The sequence below is a fragment of the Myodes glareolus genome, chromosome 7 (genome assembly GCF_982192425.1).
Source record: "Myodes glareolus chromosome 7, mMyoGla1.1, whole genome shotgun sequence".
Taxonomy (NCBI): Eukaryota; Metazoa; Chordata; class Mammalia; order Rodentia; family Cricetidae; genus Myodes; species Myodes glareolus.
Window position 1 is genome coordinate 50,019,630 of NC_142032.1, and position 19,883 is coordinate 50,039,512.

A 19,883-nucleotide genomic window follows, 5' to 3' on the forward strand; every position below is an offset into this window, starting at 1 on the left:
ATGATAATAGATTCACGCGAGAGTGAAAAATTTCCAGCTCAAAGCTTTTAGTGCTAGCCTGTCTCTTTTTATCTTTAATGAGAAGGGTCCGATGGAGTGAGTGAGACTGCAAGATTTGACAGAATCTCTCCTATCGCATACTACCTAGTGTGGGCACAGGAATGGAGGGGTTAGACAACATGGTTACCAAGTGGGTACTAGAGATGTGTCTGTGACATGCCAAAAAAGTTGCACGGGTGTCTTCGTTCATCTTCACGAGGATTATATGAAGACTAGTCCCGTTTTATGGAAAGAAGAGCAAGTTGAAAGAACTTAAATTGCTGAAGAGTTCAAGTTACTTTGTCAGTGACAGAGCTAAGAGTCCAGTGCAGTGTCCCATGTATGCCTCCTGCATTTGTGAGCACGTGCAGTGGTAGGTGTGGGGGGCCTATCAGGAATATAACATCCACCAATTTGCCCTTATGGAGCTTTCTGCACTGAGGGTGAGCTGAAATCGTGCTGGTATGAGAAGCTGAGAGTTTGACAGTGTAGACTATAAAAACACAGGTGTGGGCCACATGTCAGAGATTTCAGCCCATGCCTGGAAGTCTTCTAGTTCCCAAAGTCAAAACATCTCCAATGCTTTGAAGTGAGAAAACCATTTTTTCCTTCTCTTCCTTCCTCTTTGGTTTGTGAACATCCTCTATGCCTACTGTATTGGAAACCTTCTCCCTGGGTCCTCACACATAGGACAAGATGGAACTTCTTCAGATTGTCTAATCCACGGTCCTGATTCTAGAATAGCCCAGGCCTAAAATATTCCAAATAGAGAAGTCTCTAGGAATAAAATATCATCTTCTCTCTTCTTCCAAACTTTTTGTTCTGAGGTTGTATATTTTTGGTGACTACCCTATAGGGCTGAACCAAATTCAGCAGCTTTCTGCCCCCAAACCTAGCTCATCTTTACATTCCTCTGTTTGCTACTGTTTTGCAGTCTCCTCGTGGTCAGCCTCAGGATTCTTTGACTCATCCTCTTATTCAGAGCCTGAGTGGCCAATATGTCCAAGAATGCAAAATGCATACCCCGCTGGCTGAAATTTTGATGTGCATAAAGAGAACTGATTCCCAGACCAAGGCTCTTGGGTCTTGAGGTCATCGCTGGGTCCCTGGAGGTTGTGAACAAGTTGCCTTGAAACCTCATTTGCGGAGCATTCAGCTGTCTGTGCCCAAGTCCTTCCCAGTCCTCTCTGTAGGGTCTCCCGAACTCTCTTTTTGCTTTCCCTAGCACTTGCCCACCCACAAGTGCTGAACTGATCAGGAGAGCAGCTTTGGTCTTATCACCTATACTTAATACCCTTCACTAGCTCTTCCTCACAGCTTGGTGTTCTAGACCTTCCATACCCTGGCTATAGCTTGGTCCTCTGTGCCTTCGGTTCTCCTGGTCGTTCTGTGGTTTTCTCGCCCCACCTATTCACGTGGTTCCCCTTGGAAAGATGCCCTTTCTTTCCACTTGACCATTGAAATTCTCTGTATCTCTCAAGTCTCATGCCAGTTATCGTCGGTTTCTTCAGAAGTTCCTCAAGCCGCCATTACTTCAGTTATTAATCACTATAGTAGTGAGTCCCTCGGGCTCGATAAATGTCAAACCTGTGGGGACACAGCTGTAAACAGCTCTGTGCTCACTGTCATCAGATTGCGGACCTGGGGAGAGAAGGTGGATCCGCACCTGACAAGCCACTTAGATAAATATGCTAATTGCGCGCTGAGATCAGTGCTGTTAAAAAGTGGGAACAGAATTTGACTTGGCCACAAAATTTTCATTGTGGTGAAATGAGTTTTATTTAACCTGAGAGCCAACAAGGAATTTGCTGAGTGGTTAGGAAGGAGGACCTAGCATGGTGAAGGTTCCTGGAATCAGAGACTAGCAGCGGGAGAGACTGGAGGCCAGCGTGAAGGAAATATGTGTAGAGTATGTGGGGGAAGGAGCTGTAGAGGCGGGTGAAGCAGGGGATTTGGGTCCTGGCTGAAGAAAAAAAAAATTCTGGGAAGATTTAAGCAGAGAAGGTATCCAGTCATTTTCCCTGACAACTTGAGTTCCCTTGATGTCCTTTTGGCTCATTTTGCATCATAAACAATCACTCACACATTTGCCTCCTCACTCCCTTTGAGACTGCACTCGGCTAAGGAAAGGTTGAGTTCTGCATTTTCCATAGCAACTAATGGAATGCTGAGCAACATGCGATCAGTGAGTAGATATGATAGTAGCCAGAGTCAGTCAATCATGGTACAGTTTATAGTGTTTTAATCACACCAGACCTTGCCGTAGGGAGTGGACTACAAAGAGTCACACAGCTGTATCCCTGCCAACACTCAGCACCTACAGGGAGAGTAAGCGTAGACATCTAGTGTAGACATCTGAAGACTGTCAGTCCAGTTCTGCACCTAAAACTTCCTGAGGCGTGAGGCTGGGACCAAAAAGTGGGTGGACAGTGGCCTAAGAACTAAAAGAGAGAATTTCAATAGGTGAAAATTACAAGGGCTTGTCAGTAGTAAGGGAACCGCAATGGAATGCGTGAGGATTAGGTCTGTATTTGATAGAAATAGTGGAAAATACAAAGGATAGAAGAAGGTAATCTAGGAACGTGTGTATGGAGCCAAAACCTGGTCTACAGGGTTCAGAGACAATGTTCAAACTTTTACAGGATTGATAACTTTATTGACTAAAAACTAATTGATCAAACAAAATTATTGCTTTTTAAGTGCATTTAGAAGCTCAAAACAAGTGCATTGCCCCTGTTCCCTGGAGGGAATTTTCAAACGTGTCATTAAACTCTCTGAACTTCATTTTCAGATCTGTAAACGGTGTTTTATGGGATCGCCATGGAAGTTGTACCTCTGAGCCACACTGAACAGGGTCTTTTTCTCTTTCCCCTGTCTCTTCCCCCTACACACACACACACACACACACACACACACACACACACACACACTCTTACCGCACTTTTCCTATAACATCTCAAGGGTGAACTGCAATAATAATCACTATTTGATTGAGCACGTGCTGCATGACAAGTTCCTGCCTGTCTTCAAATCCACCTGTTACAGCTATGCATAGACCTAAGAGATGGAGGAAAGAAGGCTTCCCCCCACAGCAGGAAGGGATGGAACCTCCTCCATGGACCCTGCGCTTTGTTCCCCAGAAAGCTGACCTGCTGCTGAGGAAGGAAATAGAGGCTAACCCGGGAACTTCCCCCTCCATCCTGATACCCTAGGGCCCCTAACAGAGTCCTGGCCCTGAATGGAGAATTGTTCTGCTTCTCCCTCCTGCCTCTGAATGTTGATGTTTTGGGTTATTAAGGGGCTTGGAGATGGGGTGGGGAGTAGGTTATGACCCTGGCAAAGGCCTGAATAACCATTGTTCCTTTCTTTCCCCTTTGAATGGCATTCTGTCCCAGTCATGGTGTCTCCCTCTGGATTGGGGGAAGGGGTGGGTCAGAGGCCAGGGAAGGGGAGCCTTTTCCCACCACTTCCTCAGATAGAGTGTAAGCTGGCAGATGCAGGGACCCCCAGCATCTCAGAGCCCCCTTCAGCCTTTAGCCTTGATGTTGATGCCATGAAATGAGTCCTGGTTGGACATAGAATTTGTTATTAGAGTGGGGAGAGGAAAAAGGTGTAGTGATTCTGGAGTCCACTTCCCTTGTGGGCCTGCTGGGTCATCTGTGCGATTGCATTATCTTGTTATCATCTTGGTTCTTCCAAACGCATAGGGAGACTATTAAAATGAAGGGGATGCTATCTTTAGAAGGGTTGAGTTTCTTGGAAGAAAACCTTAGATAATTATGAAATTATTCTTGTGACCATTGAGAATGTTATTACTGCTGATAAAAGACTTAATTCCCGAGAAATAGGTGAGAGTTCTCTCAAGATGATGCCCCATCTCCCAATAACACCTTTTCATCTTAACTTTTATTTAAATGCACTCTGAAACAGCCCTGGTCAGCTTCATTTTCACAACTCCTGACCTTTTAGATGGAAGCAAAGTTGTCTTTCTTTCTTCTGGACTTCCATGGCTCTGTGTTCTTTCCTCCATAGCCCTGGGTGCAGGTCTCTTCAGAGGGGCCGAGATGGCCTATGAGCTCTTCTCTGCATGAGGGCATTTCTCCCACAAGTGAGAGTTACCAGATGGTCATGGAAATTCTGGCATCTTTAGTCTTTGTTTGTTTTTTGCAGAAAACTCCCAGGGAGAGTTCCCTTATTCCTCTGAAGAAGAGTTGACTGAGGTATTCTGTATTAGCTGGAAAGTGAATCGATTTGTCGGCAAATCAATATACCTGAACCCTGAGTTTGGAGGTCCATTCTGCTGCCTGGCAATGCTTCCTGTGCCCTTCATGTGGCTGCATGTGCTTCTTTCCTGGATTGTTGTAGACTCTTGAATGAGTCTTATTCAAAACCCTACTAGGCACTGCAGGGCCCGCCACACAGTAGGACTGCCGTTATGCTGACCTGTGAATCTAACACACATCAGTGGTGTTCTCCACTAACCCTGACCCCTCCTCCTCTGTCTTCGGCAGGGACCCTACGTCCAGTTCGCCGCAACTACTACGACCCATCCTCAGCCCCTGGGAAGGGTGTCGTGTGGGAGTGGGAGAACGACAATGGCTCCTGGACACCCTATGACATGGAAGTGGGGATTACCATCCAGCATGCCTATGAGAAACAGCACCCCTGGATCGACCTCACTTCCATTGGCTTCAGCTACATCATTGACTTCAACACCATGGGCCAGATCAACAGGCAGACCCAGCGCCAACGCCGTATTCGCCGTCGACTAGACCTCATCTACCCCATGGTCACAGGCACTATGCCGAAGGCTCAGTCCTGGCCAGTCAATCCTGGAACGGCCACTTCCCCCCCTGCACCACCCTGTTCCTGTCCACAGTGTGTTTTGGTGATGAGCGTCAAGGCTGCTGTGGTCAATGGGAGCACTGGGCCCCTTCAGCCTCCAGGAACGCGCAAGAACATAGCTCCCTCTGGAGTGGGCAAGCTGCCTCCACCACCCGGCCCTGGGACAAAGCCACTAGATACTCCTGGCACCATGCGGGGCCCCGGGAAGACTGCTCCAGCACAGGTGACCCGGAGACAAGTCTCTAATACACCAGCTGGGGCAATGGCAGGCTCCCCCACCAGTCCACAAGGAAGCAACAGGAAACCTGGAAGGGTGGCACTGGCCACCTTAAATCGGTCCAACCTGCAGCGACTGGCCATTGCCCAGTCCCGGGTGCTGATTGCCTCGGGGTAGGTGTTCCCATGGTTGCCACAGAGCACTTACCCACCTCCGAGATAGCATGTGACTCACCTGTGGGTCAGTCAGCAAGATGGACGGGCTAAGACATGCATGCCTAGTCTTGTCAGACTGAGCTGCCCCTGGTAGGTGAAAGCCAGCGTGATGTGAACAAGGAGCGAGTTCACCAAGAGGTCTAGCTATAACTGAGGTTTTGCCTTTTTATTGTCTTGTCGTCTGAGCACTACCCACACGTGAAGCTCTGATGTCATCATTAGTAAACGCTGCAGACATACCCATGTTACAGTCCCAGCGAGTACAGATGATGGTGCTAGGAAATCTTAGTCAGCATTAGTTGAGCTTCCACTGTGTTTTGGTTTAATGGCTTTATCTATTTGTTTATAATCTTTATCATGACTGGTGACATTATCCCATTTCACAGAGGAAGAGAATCAGATAGATGGCCGGAGTCTGGCCTTGCAGCACCCCTCCTCCCTCACCAGGTATTCCCATCAGTACAGGCATACAGTAGGTACCAAGCAGGGATTGCTTCTCCCATACCTTATTTCAGCATGCTTATGACATGCTGGAGCTGTTGTAGGCGCTATTAGTGCTTCTCACTTTCTTGATATCCCTCATCCACCAAATGGAAGTGCCCAGGTCCCTACAGTGCCCACAGCAGCCTTTGCCTGACCTGGTGACTTCTTGTCAACTCATAACACCCAGCCGCCTTCCTTTTGTCCCCAAAGGTCTGGCCCTGCTGCTGCCCTGTGCCCATGATTGAGATGGCTTGAAAGCTGGAATGGGTCCCTAAGACTGAAAATCCAGGCTGCCCTGAGGCAGGGCCACAGATGCTCAGCTGGGTCTCCAGACATCTTAGCCGAGGGAGGTGTTAGCTCGGGGAAAGGAAATGAAAGAAAACAGGCAGCAAAGGGAGGAGCACTAGGCTGGAACAGCCTCTATTCCTGTCTCTCACTAGTGGACGCCCTAGGATCTTTGCAAGGACCAGTGTCCTTGTGTGTCAAATGACGGTTCCCAGTTTACATAACCTGCTTATGGGATCATTCTGAAAACCTCTGTGGATTGAGTTGACTCCCTGACAAGTCCCAGATGGGCTTGCCCCTATTATCCCATTTCTGTCACTGATGTATTCTATGCATGGGCACTTTGCTAAGATTTACCTTTCCTTGGAGGGCCACCCAGCTCATGTGGTGCAGAAAAGTTGGAACACAGGATTTTCCCCACTGTTCCATCATTGTTGGCTACAGCCACTGTGACTCAGAAGGCAGCATATAATGCCAGTTGGAGGCACGGAAGGCTCCTGACTGCCTCCAGGGTGAAGGATGGGACGGAGGGCAAGAGGTGCCTGGATCCTGCTGTTCCTCTGCTCCTCTCTCCTGGATTGCAGCAGTGTGCTAGGCGCTCTAGCAGAGTTCGGGGGTGATTGCTGGCACACAGGAGGAGGCTCTGTGTGCACATGGGAGCCCTTGATTGTTGGGCTGGAACCCGAGTTCCTCGCTGTGCCACTTGGAGTAAGTTTTGCATCCTCTGTCTTCGGTGTTCTTGGCTGTTGAGTGACATAATAGTACTTCCATCCTAGGGATGTCCGAAGGTTAAATGAGGCCTTCGGGTTAGAGACTGCACAGAGTCCAGTGGAGGTTAGCTGCAGATGATGATGATGATGATGGTGTAACTAATGGCGAAACACATGTGTTGTTACTGAACTGATGTCAAAGCTAAGCTGAGCCAATTTACACCTCGTCTTTGTCCCCCTTGAGAAATGTCCCAGTGACTCCATGCCATCACGGAGACAGATACCCCTCGAGCTACAGTGAGTCTGAGGAGGTCAACAGGCTTCATTTCTTTCCTTTATTCCTCTCCCAAACTGCAGAAAGGAGTTCAGTCCTGGCAGCACCCTTTGAAAAGGGCTATAGAAGTGAGTTGATTTTGTTGTCTTCCCGAAAGAGCACCCCCTCCCACCTCTGTCTGTCTTCCAGCCCTTTCTTCTCACCTTTTCCCACCTCCCACACCCCATGGCCACTAATGAGCGGGTGTTATCCCCTTTGTCTGGCGTTGCCATCAGCCTTCTGTCATTACACAGCCCGTCCCCACCTCCCTGCCCGTGACCTCTTCAAGCAACTTTCCCACAGGAAAGAAAAAGGAAAAGAAGATCAGGGAGGGCAGGCAATGTGGGATGAAGAGAAAGTCTTGGCAGGGAACAAAGGACGCAGTGAATTATCCAGACACAAGCAGGAGGTTCTTAAAAGGGGTGGGGAGGTCTGTGCAGGGCAGCCATCACCCCTCTCCCCTCAGATTCCAGGTTTCTGTACCTCCAGCTAGGCATGGTTTTTGGTTGCCTTAGAGACAAGGCCATTGTCCTTCATGAGGTTTCCTGGTTTGGTGAATAACTCAGAAAACACGAGCTTTCTCACCATGGGGTCTGCAGGGATATCCCCCCCCTCCCCAACCCCATTCACGCCCACTTTCCTGCACTGTGTCAGCTCCTCTCTTTCCTTAGTTTTATTTTATCAATAGAAATAAAAACTTGGACCCTCCCATAAGTGGTAACAACCCAGGAGGAATGGGGGCAGGGCTATCATCTGATTGGCCAGCTCATGGCTAGGTCTAAAGGCTTTGGCTGAGTTTGCCCGGAGGATGTGAGATGCAGGCTTGTAATTGGATTGCTGTTTCCTAGGAGGGGCTCTGGCTCAGATAGCTGAGGCCCCAAGGGCAGAGGACAGATTTTCTGGGGTTTTCCTTTTAACCTGGAATCAAGGGGGAAGGGTAGGCAGGTGTTGCCTGCTCATAGTCCCCAGCCCTGCTGGGCTTTCTTCTCTGTCCTTTATACCTGATACCCTGTGCTCAAGAATGTGAGAAAACTGGATTATTAAAGCAGGAAGTGGCAGATATCAAGTCCTTTGACGATTGGAAAACAAAAGTGTAAACAGTCGCTCAAATTTGCACAAGGCTCCACTGTTTACCAACTGCTTGACCTAGATCCTACAGCCTCATGGGGACCCCAAGGGAGCAGACATTTATCAGGTCCCGTGTACAGCTGGGGACAAGGCAGGCAGATGTGATCACAGAACACAGAGGAGATGGCCAGCACTGCCACAGGCAAAGCAGGCTGAATACAGATGGAGCAGCCACTGTCCATTTCTCTCTCCCTGTCTGGTGTTTGGGAAAGCACACAACCCTGGCCCGCACTGATCTCCACTGCTGACCACAGACTAAGGACCACATTGTCCGCTTCCTGACTCACCGGGCCAGGTTGGCCCCACCGGTTGATCCCAGTCTCTCTGAGTATTCAGGAGTTCCAAAAGCGGACTTCCCCTATCTCTCTTTAGCGCCCCCCCCCCCCCCCACTCCACAGTTCTTGGGCTGCTATGAGGAGTGGAGTATTTCCTGGTTGACCAGATAGTGTGGAAACCCGCCAGTCCAGTTTGTGGGAACAAAGGTGGCCTTTGTCACTCAGATCAGAGTGTTTTATCAGCTGAGGTGGGGGCCGGGGAGATGGTGAAAGGGGGCAGGTGCAGGGCTGCAGTTTGAGTGCTATCCCCTAGTGGGCAGCCAGGGAACATACCACAGGAGACAGGCTCTTCAAGCCTTTCCAAGTAGAGTCTGGAAGGTGAATCTGCCTGGAGGGGGTCCAGGGCTTCTGAGTCACCTTCCTCTCAAACAGTTGAATGGGAAATGGCCAAGGGCACACATTCTAACCCTCAACCACTGAGGCTCAAGCAGTTAGCTGACTTCTTACAGTTTTCAGTGTTTGGTCATTTACAGAACCTGGAATCAAGTCTGTTCCTTTTTCCTTGGTCTAGTGACTCTTATTTAAAGACATCTTTCCCTCCCCATATCCGGTCTTCCCTTATTCAGGGAGCAGTTCAGAAAGAAAAATAGCTTTTTGGTTTGGCCAGATATATAAACAGCATTCTTTTAGGAACTTCACCACATCTGTCTTCGTGGAAAGAGGCTTCATCATACTGGGCCTGTGTAGGATAGAGAGACCTGGCTGTTAGGCCTCTCTTTTGTCCGAATGATGGCTTTGTTCATTACAGCATGGGCTAGCAGAGAGCTTGGCATTATGGGAGGCACAGTGGAAGGACTCTGGAGCCGCATACTGTGTTGCAATCTTGGTCTGGTTTTCCCAACCTCTGTGTGCCCAGCCCTGTTACCTATGCAGTGAGATTGACAGTCATGCCTCTTACATAGATTGTTGGGAGGATTGTGTGGATTTTTCTGTTGTGGACAGTTATGGTTGCCCCCTAACCCTATGGAGAAAGAGCCGGGGTGTCTCATTTCACTGCTGCTGTACCCCCAACATTAAGCGTAATTGTTCCAAAGTGGGTTCAACAAGTTTTTTTTTTCAAATAGGCCCATAAATAAGTATTGATGTCTTCCTTCTGACTTCCCAGAACAGACCCACCCCAGCTGGATTCTCAGGCTGCCTGGCTCCCAGAGGCATCTCTCACCAGTCCCACTGGCTTCTCTAAGCCAGCTGTGGAAGCCTGGGTGGCAGAAGCCTGGAATGGCACAAGTCCCATCTCTATGTGTCCTGTATTTTCTCTGTGGGTGCTTTCACTGTGGGCGGCCTAGTCTTTCCCAGGCAGCTGTGTGGGCTCCTCTCCAGAGCTGGAGGGACGGGACAGGGAGCAGAGGAGATTCGGCTGGTGTTTATAAGTTTCTGGGACAAGGAGAAGTGACAGCTGTTGAAGCAGTGGTTTCCAAGGGCTGGACCAGGGATTGCAGCATCTCCGCTCTGAGAAGCTTTTTTTTTGTGTGTGGGGGAGGGGAGGGGTTGGGGGAATGCAGATTCCTGTGGTGCATGCATTTGGGGGGGGAAGGGTTATGACTCTGATCTTGGCTAAAGATCTGTTTTAGCCAAGGCTGTGTGTAGGTGGGAAATGGACAGTAACTTAGAAGAACATCTAGGTAGAAAAACCAACATTTGTGAAGGTTCTTAGGCAGGAGCGTGACTGGCAGGAACTAGGACCAGCAAGAACAGAGAGTAAAAAAGCGCTGAGGAGAGACTGGAAGAAGACAAGGAAGTTAGGGCAGAGGTGTTGGCAGCTAGCGCAGGGCCAGGAGACCTAGCGTTCCCTGGACCCGTTCTGCATTCTCAGGTTCTAAGTGGCGGGTGTTGTGATCTGAGTTTACTTTTGAACCTCTTACCTCCCACTGATGTGTGAAGACCCTAGTGCACTTTGGTAGGTTTAAACACTGGTTCATTTTGTTATGGTCGTCAAAGCCATATTACATATGCCCTTTCCTTCCACAGGGTCCCCACTGTGCCTGTGAAAAACTTGAATGGGTCCAGCCCTGTCAATCCTGCCTTGGCAGGTAAGAACTAACCGACCTGGGCTGGACTGGCTCAGGCTGAAAAATCAGTCATGGAATAGCTAATGGACATTCATTTATAAAGAGGAGAGAATTTGGATGCCAACTAAAGAAAATGGGATCTTAGGAGTTGAACAAGAAGACTTGGGGTGGTGCTAAAAGCCGAGCATGTTAGGGGTCTTGGGGGGATAGCCCATATAATAAAGTGTTTGACAGGCAAGCATGAGGACAAAAGATTTATTCCAAAATTCCTGTTTTTTTTTTTTAAAGCAATTTGGGAATAGTGGTGTGTGCATATAATCCTATTGTTTGAGAGGCAGAGATAAGCATATTCCTGGAGTTTGCTGGCCGCCAGTTCCCTGGTGAGGTCCAGGCCAGTAGTATCTTGACTCAAAAAACAAGTTGAACATCCTCTCTGAGGTCCAAGGAACATCATGGAATGGGGCGGGGGGGGGGGGGGTTGAGAAGAATGGAAGATGTGGAAGATAGGGAGAAGGCTGTTCAATTCCACCTTCTCAAGTTAATACAGACAGCTCAGTTACGATCTTACATTAGCTGTGGCTGCCTACACAGGACCTGCATGAGAATACGTTTGCCATTGGTCAGGCATGGACCCGGGAGGGCCACGGAGAGCCCTGCATGTCCCTATTGACTGTTGATAGATTCTGGAAGAGGGGGAGTTGTTGCCTTCAGTTATGGACCCCACCGAACTCTAATGGATAGTTCTGTACCCACAGTCACACAAAAGTCCCTGGTCAGAATTAGTGATTCCCAAAACAGAGGCTTTTAGACCAAGCGAGAGGGACTGAAGAGGGTGGGGTTAGAGCAAAAGTACATTTAATTAATAATTTTTTTAAGTGAGATGATTGGCTTCTGAGGAACAACTTACAAAGCTGTCTTCCGTCCTTCACCCAGCCACACACCCAAGCGTGCGTACAACTAACTGCATACGTGTGTGTAGGGAACACATGAATTAGGAAAACTGCTCAAGAGGAGAATGGTGGGTAAACGGGAGGGAAGGCATGGGAATCTTGGGACCACATTCTTCAGCGCTTCCTCACCCCTGCCCTGCCCTTTCCAGGAATCACCGGGATCCTCATGAGTGCAGCTGGATTGCCCGTGTGCCTCACTCGGCCACCAAAGCTGGTCCTCCACCCACCCCCTGTCAGCAAGAGTGAAATAAAGTCCATCCCAGGGGTCTCTAACACAAGCCGCAAGACCACCAAAAAACAGGCCAAGAAAGGTACAGGCCTCTTCGGATTATACCTGGTGTGAAAGTCTGGGCTTCCAGTCCTGTCTCTGCCTGCACCAAGGTCAAAGTTGTGGCTTACCCCCCTGGGCTGTCACTTCCTCCTCTGCCAAGCAGGCCTCACTGGTAGATTTTGATGAGTCAACCAAAGTGGGTTGGCTATGGGTCAGAAAGAACTACCTGAGGCACATAAACATGAAAAGCAACCGTAACAGAAACATAAACACGTGAAATGTTGTACAAAGACAGTATGTTAGAAGAGACACAAGGCTGGAGTCAGAACAGAAACCCTTAATCAAGAAGTCCTAACTTTGTCGCTAGCTAGCTGGGTACAATTTCTGCTTTCTTGTCTTTGTAATGTCCACGACCAGCAGGTATATCCTGGAATGTGCCCGTGAAAACAGAAAAGCGACCACTGTCTTATGTCTCTCTGGGCCTTGGGCCTCATGAACTCTCCTTCACAAATCTCTGTGTCCCTGTTTGTAATCCAGCTACTAAGGGAAAGGGTGCCTTCCTTGATCACAGAGACTCTGGGTTGACTCTGTGGCTGATCGTCCTGCTGGCTGCTGTTGGTTATGAAATGATGTGCTTCTCCTCCCAAGCCTCCATCTTACAAACTTCCTGTGAGATTTGAGTCAGAATGTATGTGTATAGCACTTAGCCCAGTGTCTGGCAGTAGGTAACAGGCTCTCAATTAATAGAAGCCCAATTCTTTCCAGAGAAGCAGGGCATTGGGAGGGAAGGGCCTGCATCTCAGCTTTTGGCTGCTGTTGGCTGAACTTCCCCAAACCCTTGTCCTGTTTTCCCTGTCTGTTTCAGTTTCCCTGCTTCAGTGAACTTGCATGCCTTGTTCTTCGTCCAGTAGGTCAGGGCAGGGGTTTACACTTCTGCCCTCTCCTGGCACTATTAATAGCACAGACTATCTGGTCAAGTGCTATGGGGCTGTACATGCATCAGTTCTTTAGTCGTCAAAGCACCCACCGCAATGGGTGCTATCAATTGTCCTTATTTTACCAGCGAGAAAACAGCTTGCAGACGTCAGGGGAGTAGCCCGAGATTCCATGGATCTCTTTGCTCTGTGATGACTTGTAGACCCATGCAAACCTATCCTCTGCCTTTGCGTTGGTCAGCTTACTTCTCAAATCCAGCTCCTGAAGATCCTTAGTTCCGGTGGCCCTTAGTATGCTTCCCAGAGCCTTAACCTCTCTCAACTGCTGGGCTGCATCTGCTGGCAGCAGCAGCACTATCCGAAGCCAGGGAGGATTGTCCTGAAACTGGGGGTCATAACTTCCTGCTTTCCCATAAAAATAATTTGAGTGTGACACCATGTTATAAAGCTGAGCTAGGGCTTAACGAGTTGTAAGAGAAATGCAACCCGACTTCTGGTGTTTGTGGAGTGATGCAAAGTGTTTGCATTTCTGTTTTCTCCAGGGATCATTTGGGCAAGTCTAGGCTCCTTGACTTAGGAAGGAGAAGTATAGTTTATCTCAGTTGTAATGCGGATTTACTGAAATCGGCAGACATGTCGCAGAGTGGACTCGAGGAGGGGAAGGCAGACAGGAGCAGCTTGTCCTTCCTCAAGCCATTTCAGTTGATCTGGGACAACCTCTCCTCTCTTCACACTCCTTAAACTATTGCAAAAATAATTTGACCTCCTTTTCTCGTGTGTGTGTGTGTGTGTGTGTGTGTGTGTGTGAGAGAGAGAGAGAGAGAGAGAGAGAGAGAGAGAGAGAGGAGACCAGAGGTCAACCTCAAAATCATTCCTTAGATGCCATGTATGCCATTTTACTTGCTTGGGGCTTACCAGTTATGCTGGTTTGCTGGCTGTCAGCAAACCCCAGAGTTCTGCCTGTCTTCAGTTCCCTATCTCTGGAATTATAAACACGTTCCACTACACTGGCCTTTTCATCTGGTTTCTGGGGACCAAACTTAGGTCCTCATTCTTGCAAGGCAAGTACTTCACTAACTCAGCTCCTCCCACCCCCTATTCTCTGTGAACTTGCACCTCACTCTCCTCTCTGAAGAAAATAGAGTGGCAAGACTGGTTGATCCCATCTCCTCTGTCTTGGTGACATAGTGACTGTCCTGTCCCCATAGGTAAAACCCCAGAGGAAGTGTTAAAGAAATATCTGCAGAAGGTCCGGCATCCCCCAGACGAGGTGAGTTCAGGGGGCATAGGGTAGGGCTCCCTTTCTCAATCACCAAGTGCATGTCCTCTGTCCCCATGTTCTGCAGGATGTGGCAGGTGCTGTGTTCTCAGTCCTGGCTGGCACAGAGCAGATTTAGCTGATGCCATCACTTCAAGGTTCAAGGTTTCCAGCTGTAGCCATGGTTTAACTTGCCCCATTTAGCAGAATTCTAAATGATTCTAAGCTACCTTCCATGCTTGTCTGAGTTTAAGCTAAACAGTGTGACAACCCATGTGAACTTCCTTTAGAATAGATTTGATATGGGCCAGTAATTCTCAACTGAAATGATTTGCCCCTGAGGGAACATGTGACTTTGTGTGGGGATTCCCTGGGTTGTGGTGATTGACTAGGGAGTGTGCTGCTAACATTTAGTGGGCAGAAACCAGAGAAACTTCTGAGCACCCTGTAAGGCCTGGAACAGTACCCACAGCAAAGAACTGCCCTGCCACAATGTCAACAGTCATGATGTTGGGAAATAGGCCATAGATTTATTTAGATAGAAGCCCCCTCTAACTTGAAATATAGTATCTTTCCAGGCGTGCAGCGTAAGCCAAGGTTGTCATGGTATCTGTTGACAAGCAACTGGAAGACACCAAGTAAGGGCAGTGTAGCATCAAGATTATAATATAGTCAATGAGTCCAAGTAATCAGGTCTGGGAATTATTTGAGGAATTTCTCTGCTGTGTCAAGCAAGACAGCACTATATTTAGAACCGCCCCCCATAAACACAGCACCCCTGATTTGTGGACTTTCAAGAAGAGGGGCGAACCACTCATCTGATGCCGGCCATCATGCAGGAACCATTATGCCCTGGTTGTCCTGGCTGGGTGAGAGTTGATGCCTCTCTGTTCTTCATCTTCCAGGACTGTACCATTTGTATGGAGCGCCTCACAGCCCCTTCTGGCTACAAGGGCCCACAGCCTACAGTCAAGCCTGACTTGGTGGGGAAGCTGTCCAGGTGTGGCCACATCTACCACATCTACTGCCTGGTGGCCATGTACAACAATGGGAACAAGGTTAGTGTCTGCAGGGGTGGTGGACGTCAGCCATGGTCTGTCCCTAGGTGTCCTTGCTCTCCCGTAAAATGGTTCAGATCACGTAACAGGTACTCCAGGCATATTTGCTCCTTTACATAGTGCTGTGACAAAGTACTGGCCTGAGCGATTTAAAGAAGTACGGGTTTATTTTGTCTCTCAGTTCAAGACAGCCTCATGGTGGGAGGGGCTAGAAGGAGCTGGTCCATGTGTAGGTAGGAGGCAGACAGTGATGGGTGCCGGTGCTCAGTTCACATTCCTCTTTTTATCTAGTTCAGGACTTCAGCCCATAGAATGGAGCTGTTCTCATATAGATGGCTACAGCATATTCTAGAAATAGTCCCTCACAGACATGCCCAGGGGTACGCTTCCATGGTAACTCTAGGTCCCATCAGGGCGACAGGCAGGATTAACCTTCCCCCCAGGGCAACAGGAGTGAGCATTTTCTCTGCTGTTTTCAGGATTAATTAGCCCCCACTTCGCAAAATCTGTCTTCATTTTCCCTCTGGGCTAAGCTTCCCCTCATCTCTAGTTTGAGTATGTATGCATGGTGGTCTAACAGAGGTGAGCTTTGTCTATGAAGATTCTTTGGAAAATGGTCCCCAGCTGAGGGGCATGGGTTCCCATCAGTAAAGGGGGCCTTCACCGCAGTGCCACACCCAAAGTGAGAATTTGTTCGTTTATGATATTGTAAGTGGGTTCCCAGTGGCTTTTATTCTTCATGCGAGTGACTTAAGTTGAAATTCCTCTTTGAACAATGTCAGAACACTTAGACTGTCCCAGCAAAGACGTGGTCGATGTACCTGGTAACCCCTACTGCTAGATTGACTGTTGGAGGATGAGACTAGGCCTCTTCCATTATCTCCCTTTATAGTTAGTTTCCCAAATCTGTGTGTTTCCCTAAGTGGCAGTTTTCCCTTTTCAGTATCTGGGCTTTTCGAAGCCATTGACTTGCATTCTTGCCCATGTCTGGACCCACCATCACCCCGCTTCCCTTTGAGTTTGAGAACTACTCATGTCTCTGGACTCATCCGCTCACAGGTCTGAGATTTCCATGGTGTCACTCAGCTTTTTACTCACCCAAGAACATGTCTGGATTTTGTAGGGGTCTTGTGTAGTAGGGATGAAATAGTAGCTGCTCCCTGCCATGTGTGTGTGTGTGTGTGTGTGTGTGTGTGTGTATGTGTGTGTGTTCACATGAACATGAGGAGGCTGGAGGACACCCTCTGGTGTTATCTCTAGAACACTACCTACTTCTTTTGAGACAAGGATGTCTTGCTCACGAATTAGGCTAGGGTAGCTGGCCACCAAGTGCCAGGGATCCTCTTGTCTCCATCTCTCTAGGTCACAAGTGAATGTCCCCACTTCTGGCATCCTAGGGATCAAACTCAATGCCTGTAAACAAGCTGCTTTTCTTCTACGCCATCCTTCCAGATCAATGACTACTTCACAGATGTTATGACTGTTATTATTTAGAACGGTATCTCTGTTTTATTATAGCTCTCATTTCCCCCTTTCATCTTTACATAGGGTTGGATGGCTAACCTTGTTATCTTGCTTGGTGTCCAGATGTCCTTTGTCATTGGTGAAGTCAAAGAGTCTATGTCCGCTTTCATAGCCTAGCCCAGGGCTGAAATCTTTTATGAGAGCCTCACCATTTCAGTGATCTTTTGGTGATTTTGGGATGTCTCAGCATACTCATCCCCCTTCGGATGACTCTCCCCAGACTGCCCAGTCAAGCATGCCCTTTGCTCTCCCTCTCAACAGTACTTTAAAGCATTTTTATTCTCTTAAGCGCACTGAAGCATGGGAGAGAATGGACTCATTCGCCCCAGGCCTTGAAGCAAATTAAGGCTGGCGGAGAAAGCGGGACCCTGGTTTCAGAGGGTGGTGACTATGAATATTAGCTGCTATTTAAAGTGAGCCAACTGTGGCTGGAAACGTGCCTAAATATCTCTGAGAGCGTCTCATCTCCTTCTTCCGAAAGATTCCAGGTGTCTGTCTGCCAGGGCCTTGATCCCAGCTGACCAGCATCATGTTCTGCATATGTGCTTGCTGCCCGTGCTTGCTTCCTTCCCAGTTACTCCCCTTCCTTCTCTCGGAACCTGACAGTTCCCTATGCTGCCTGGAACCTCTTGCAGGTCATTGTCAGCCCTACCAGGTGACTCTTCACCAGATCCTGCTATGAAACAATGACCGTTTACATTACTGTCTCCACAACCAACATTCAAATCAGTTTTTATGGCTGTGACAGAAACACATGGGAAAACAACAGAAAAGGAAGGGATGGTTTTGTTTTGGGTTTTTGTTTGTTTGTTGTTTGTTTTTGACTCACCATTTCTGTGGTTGACAGAATTCTTTTTTTTTTAAATTTATTATTAAAAATTTCCACCTCCTCCCCACCTCCCTTTTCCCTCCCCTTCCCCCTACTCCCTCCCTCTCCAGTCCTAAGAGCAGTCAGGGTTCCCTGCCCCTTGGGAAGTCCAAGGTCCTCCCCCCTCCATCCAGGTCCAGGAAGGTGATCATCCAAACAAACCAGGCTCCCACAAAGCCAGTCCATGCAGTAGAATCAAAACCCAGTGCCATTGTCCTTGGCTTCTCAGTCAGCCTTCATTGACAGCCACTTTCATAGAGTCCGGTTTGATCACGTGCTCCATCAGTCCCAGTCCAGCTGGCCTTGGTGAGCTCCCATTAGATCAGTCCCACCGTCTCAGTGGGTGGACGTACCCCTTGCAAGTCCTGACTTCCTTGCTCACGTTCTCCCTCCTTCTGCTTCTCATTTGGACCTTGGGAGCTCAGTCCAGTGCTCCAATGTGGGTCTCTGTCTCTATCTCCATCCATCGCCAGATGAAGGTTCTATGATGATATGCAAGATATTCATCAGTGTTGCTATGGGGCAAGGCCAGTTCAGGCACCCTGTCCTCTGCTGCCCAAGGAACAAGCTGGGGACATCTCCTTGGTCCTGGGAACCCCTCTAGAGTCAAGTCTCTTGCCAACCCTAAAATGGCTCCCTTAATTAAGATATTTACTTGGGGGAATGGGATGGAGGAAATATTGACAGAATTCTTTGCTGTGGGTTTATGATGAGGCAAACCGTGGCCACAAGCACATGAGGTGTGAATGGAAGAAGTCTGTCCCTGAGGGCAAGCCCTGCTTGGGTATATCATGTAGCCTCTGTGTATGTCCTCCTTTCCCTCTCCCTCCCTCACGTTTTTTTCTTCCTGCCCTTCACACCTACTGGCTGCCATCCCATCACTCCACCAATAGCTTAATCTACTGACAAGGACTAGCCAGTCACTCTACAAAAGCTCCCCAGTGAGAAACCAGTCCCTTAACCCATGAACCTTGAGGGACAAACTTGTCATGACCTGCTTTGTGGTGTATGGCAGAGACTGGGGAGATTTAGGGACTATTCCAGCCCTCACCGGTGGCAAGTACTTCCCTCTTGATGTCCCTCAACTTCCTTTTCTCTGGGGGAATCTGTTTCTTCCCCACTAGAGCCAATTTATAACTGTTTCTAAGAGCCTTGTTTGTTTGTTTTTTTGTTTGTCTGTTTTGTTTGTTTGCTTGAGACAGGGTTTCTCTGTGCCGCTCTGACTATCCTAGAACTTGTTCTGTAGACCAGGCTGGCTTCAGACTAACAGAGATCCACCTGCCTCTGCCTCCTGAGTGCTGAAATTAAAGGCATGTGCCACTACCGCCCAACAAGAACCATTTTCCTTAAAGTCACTTTTGTTCTTTTCAACACAGGACCCAGGTATTAGTCTCTCCACGGATATAAGCACACTGATAGCATTTAAATATGACATAGGCTAAGCATTTTCTCTATGTATCTCACTTAACTTTCATTAGCCCAGTGAAAGAGGAAGTTTATATTTCTTGTTCTGCGAGGAAATGGAGACCGATTAACTTATCCAAGACTACAAGGTAAAGTTGAGATTCAAATCTAGGAAGATTTACTTTAGAATTCATACTCTGAACCTCTGCACCTCTAGGCTGCCAGTTCTGACTCAGTGGGCCTGATGTGGGGTCCACAGTTTCCTGGGTGAGTCCAGGACTCAACAATTGAGCAGTTGTTGCGCTTGAGCAATTACTGTGTGTTCTACCCACATGGGTATTAGTTAAATCGTGATTCCTGTGTAGGCTTCCTGCCCTGGTAAGCGCTTCCTCTCAAGGACCGGTGTCTCGTCTGTGTGCCTTAGCTGCTTGTGCCATTTTCTTCCTTATATTTTAGAGAAAGCCAAAATAGCCTAGGTAGCTTGAGAGGGCTGTTCTGCGTTGGGTGAGTTTTGTCTCTTGAAGCCTTGGTCTCTGGTGCCTTAGGGGGCTGAAAGAAAGGTCGTGACTGAAGCAGTTTCCTAATTTGACTGAAGAGCAACTTGTTTCCTTAGGATGGGAGTTTGCAGTGTCCAACATGTAAGACCATTTATGGTGTCAAAACCGGCACCCAGCCTCCGGGGAAGATGGAGTACCACCTCATCCCCCACTCCTTGCCTGGCCACCCGGACTGCAAGACCATCCGAATTATCTACAGTATCCCACCTGGCATTCAGGTGAGCCCACCCTTGGATGGTCCCGTTTATGATTGCAACTTCGAGTGTTTGTGGGTAAAATGTTGTACTAGGAAAAACCTCCTTCCCATCTTGTCCCGGTCCTGTGTCTCCCCCGCTCCCCCGGCTCCCCCTTCACTACCATTGTTCTTATTTTTCTGTATCCTTCCAGCGTTCTTTGTATATACTCAGTGCAGACTGCATCCTCCCCTCCCGTATTTGCACAAAGAGCTACATTTAGGTGCATTGTTTCACACTCTGCCT

At 48.5% G+C, this 19,883-nt stretch overlaps 1 protein-coding gene across 2 annotated transcripts in view; it reads left to right on the top strand.

Moving 5' to 3' along the window:
- The window catches only part of Dtx4 (deltex E3 ubiquitin ligase 4), a 35,447-nt gene that overhangs the window by 4,177 nt on the left and 11,387 nt on the right, over positions 1-19,883 (top strand). For both annotated transcript variants that reach the window (XM_048430521.3, XM_048430520.3), the window contains exons 2-7: positions 4,551-5,274; positions 10,539-10,600; positions 11,679-11,840; positions 13,944-14,005; positions 14,899-15,051; positions 19,461-19,622. In XM_048430521.3, coding sequence (XP_048286478.1) covers positions 4,658-5,274; positions 10,539-10,600; positions 11,679-11,840; positions 13,944-14,005; positions 14,899-15,051; positions 19,461-19,622 — 1,218 coding nt within the window. In that variant the 5' untranslated portion in view covers positions 4,551-4,657. The remainder of the gene's footprint in view (positions 1-4,550; positions 5,275-10,538; positions 10,601-11,678; positions 11,841-13,943; positions 14,006-14,898; positions 15,052-19,460; positions 19,623-19,883) is intronic.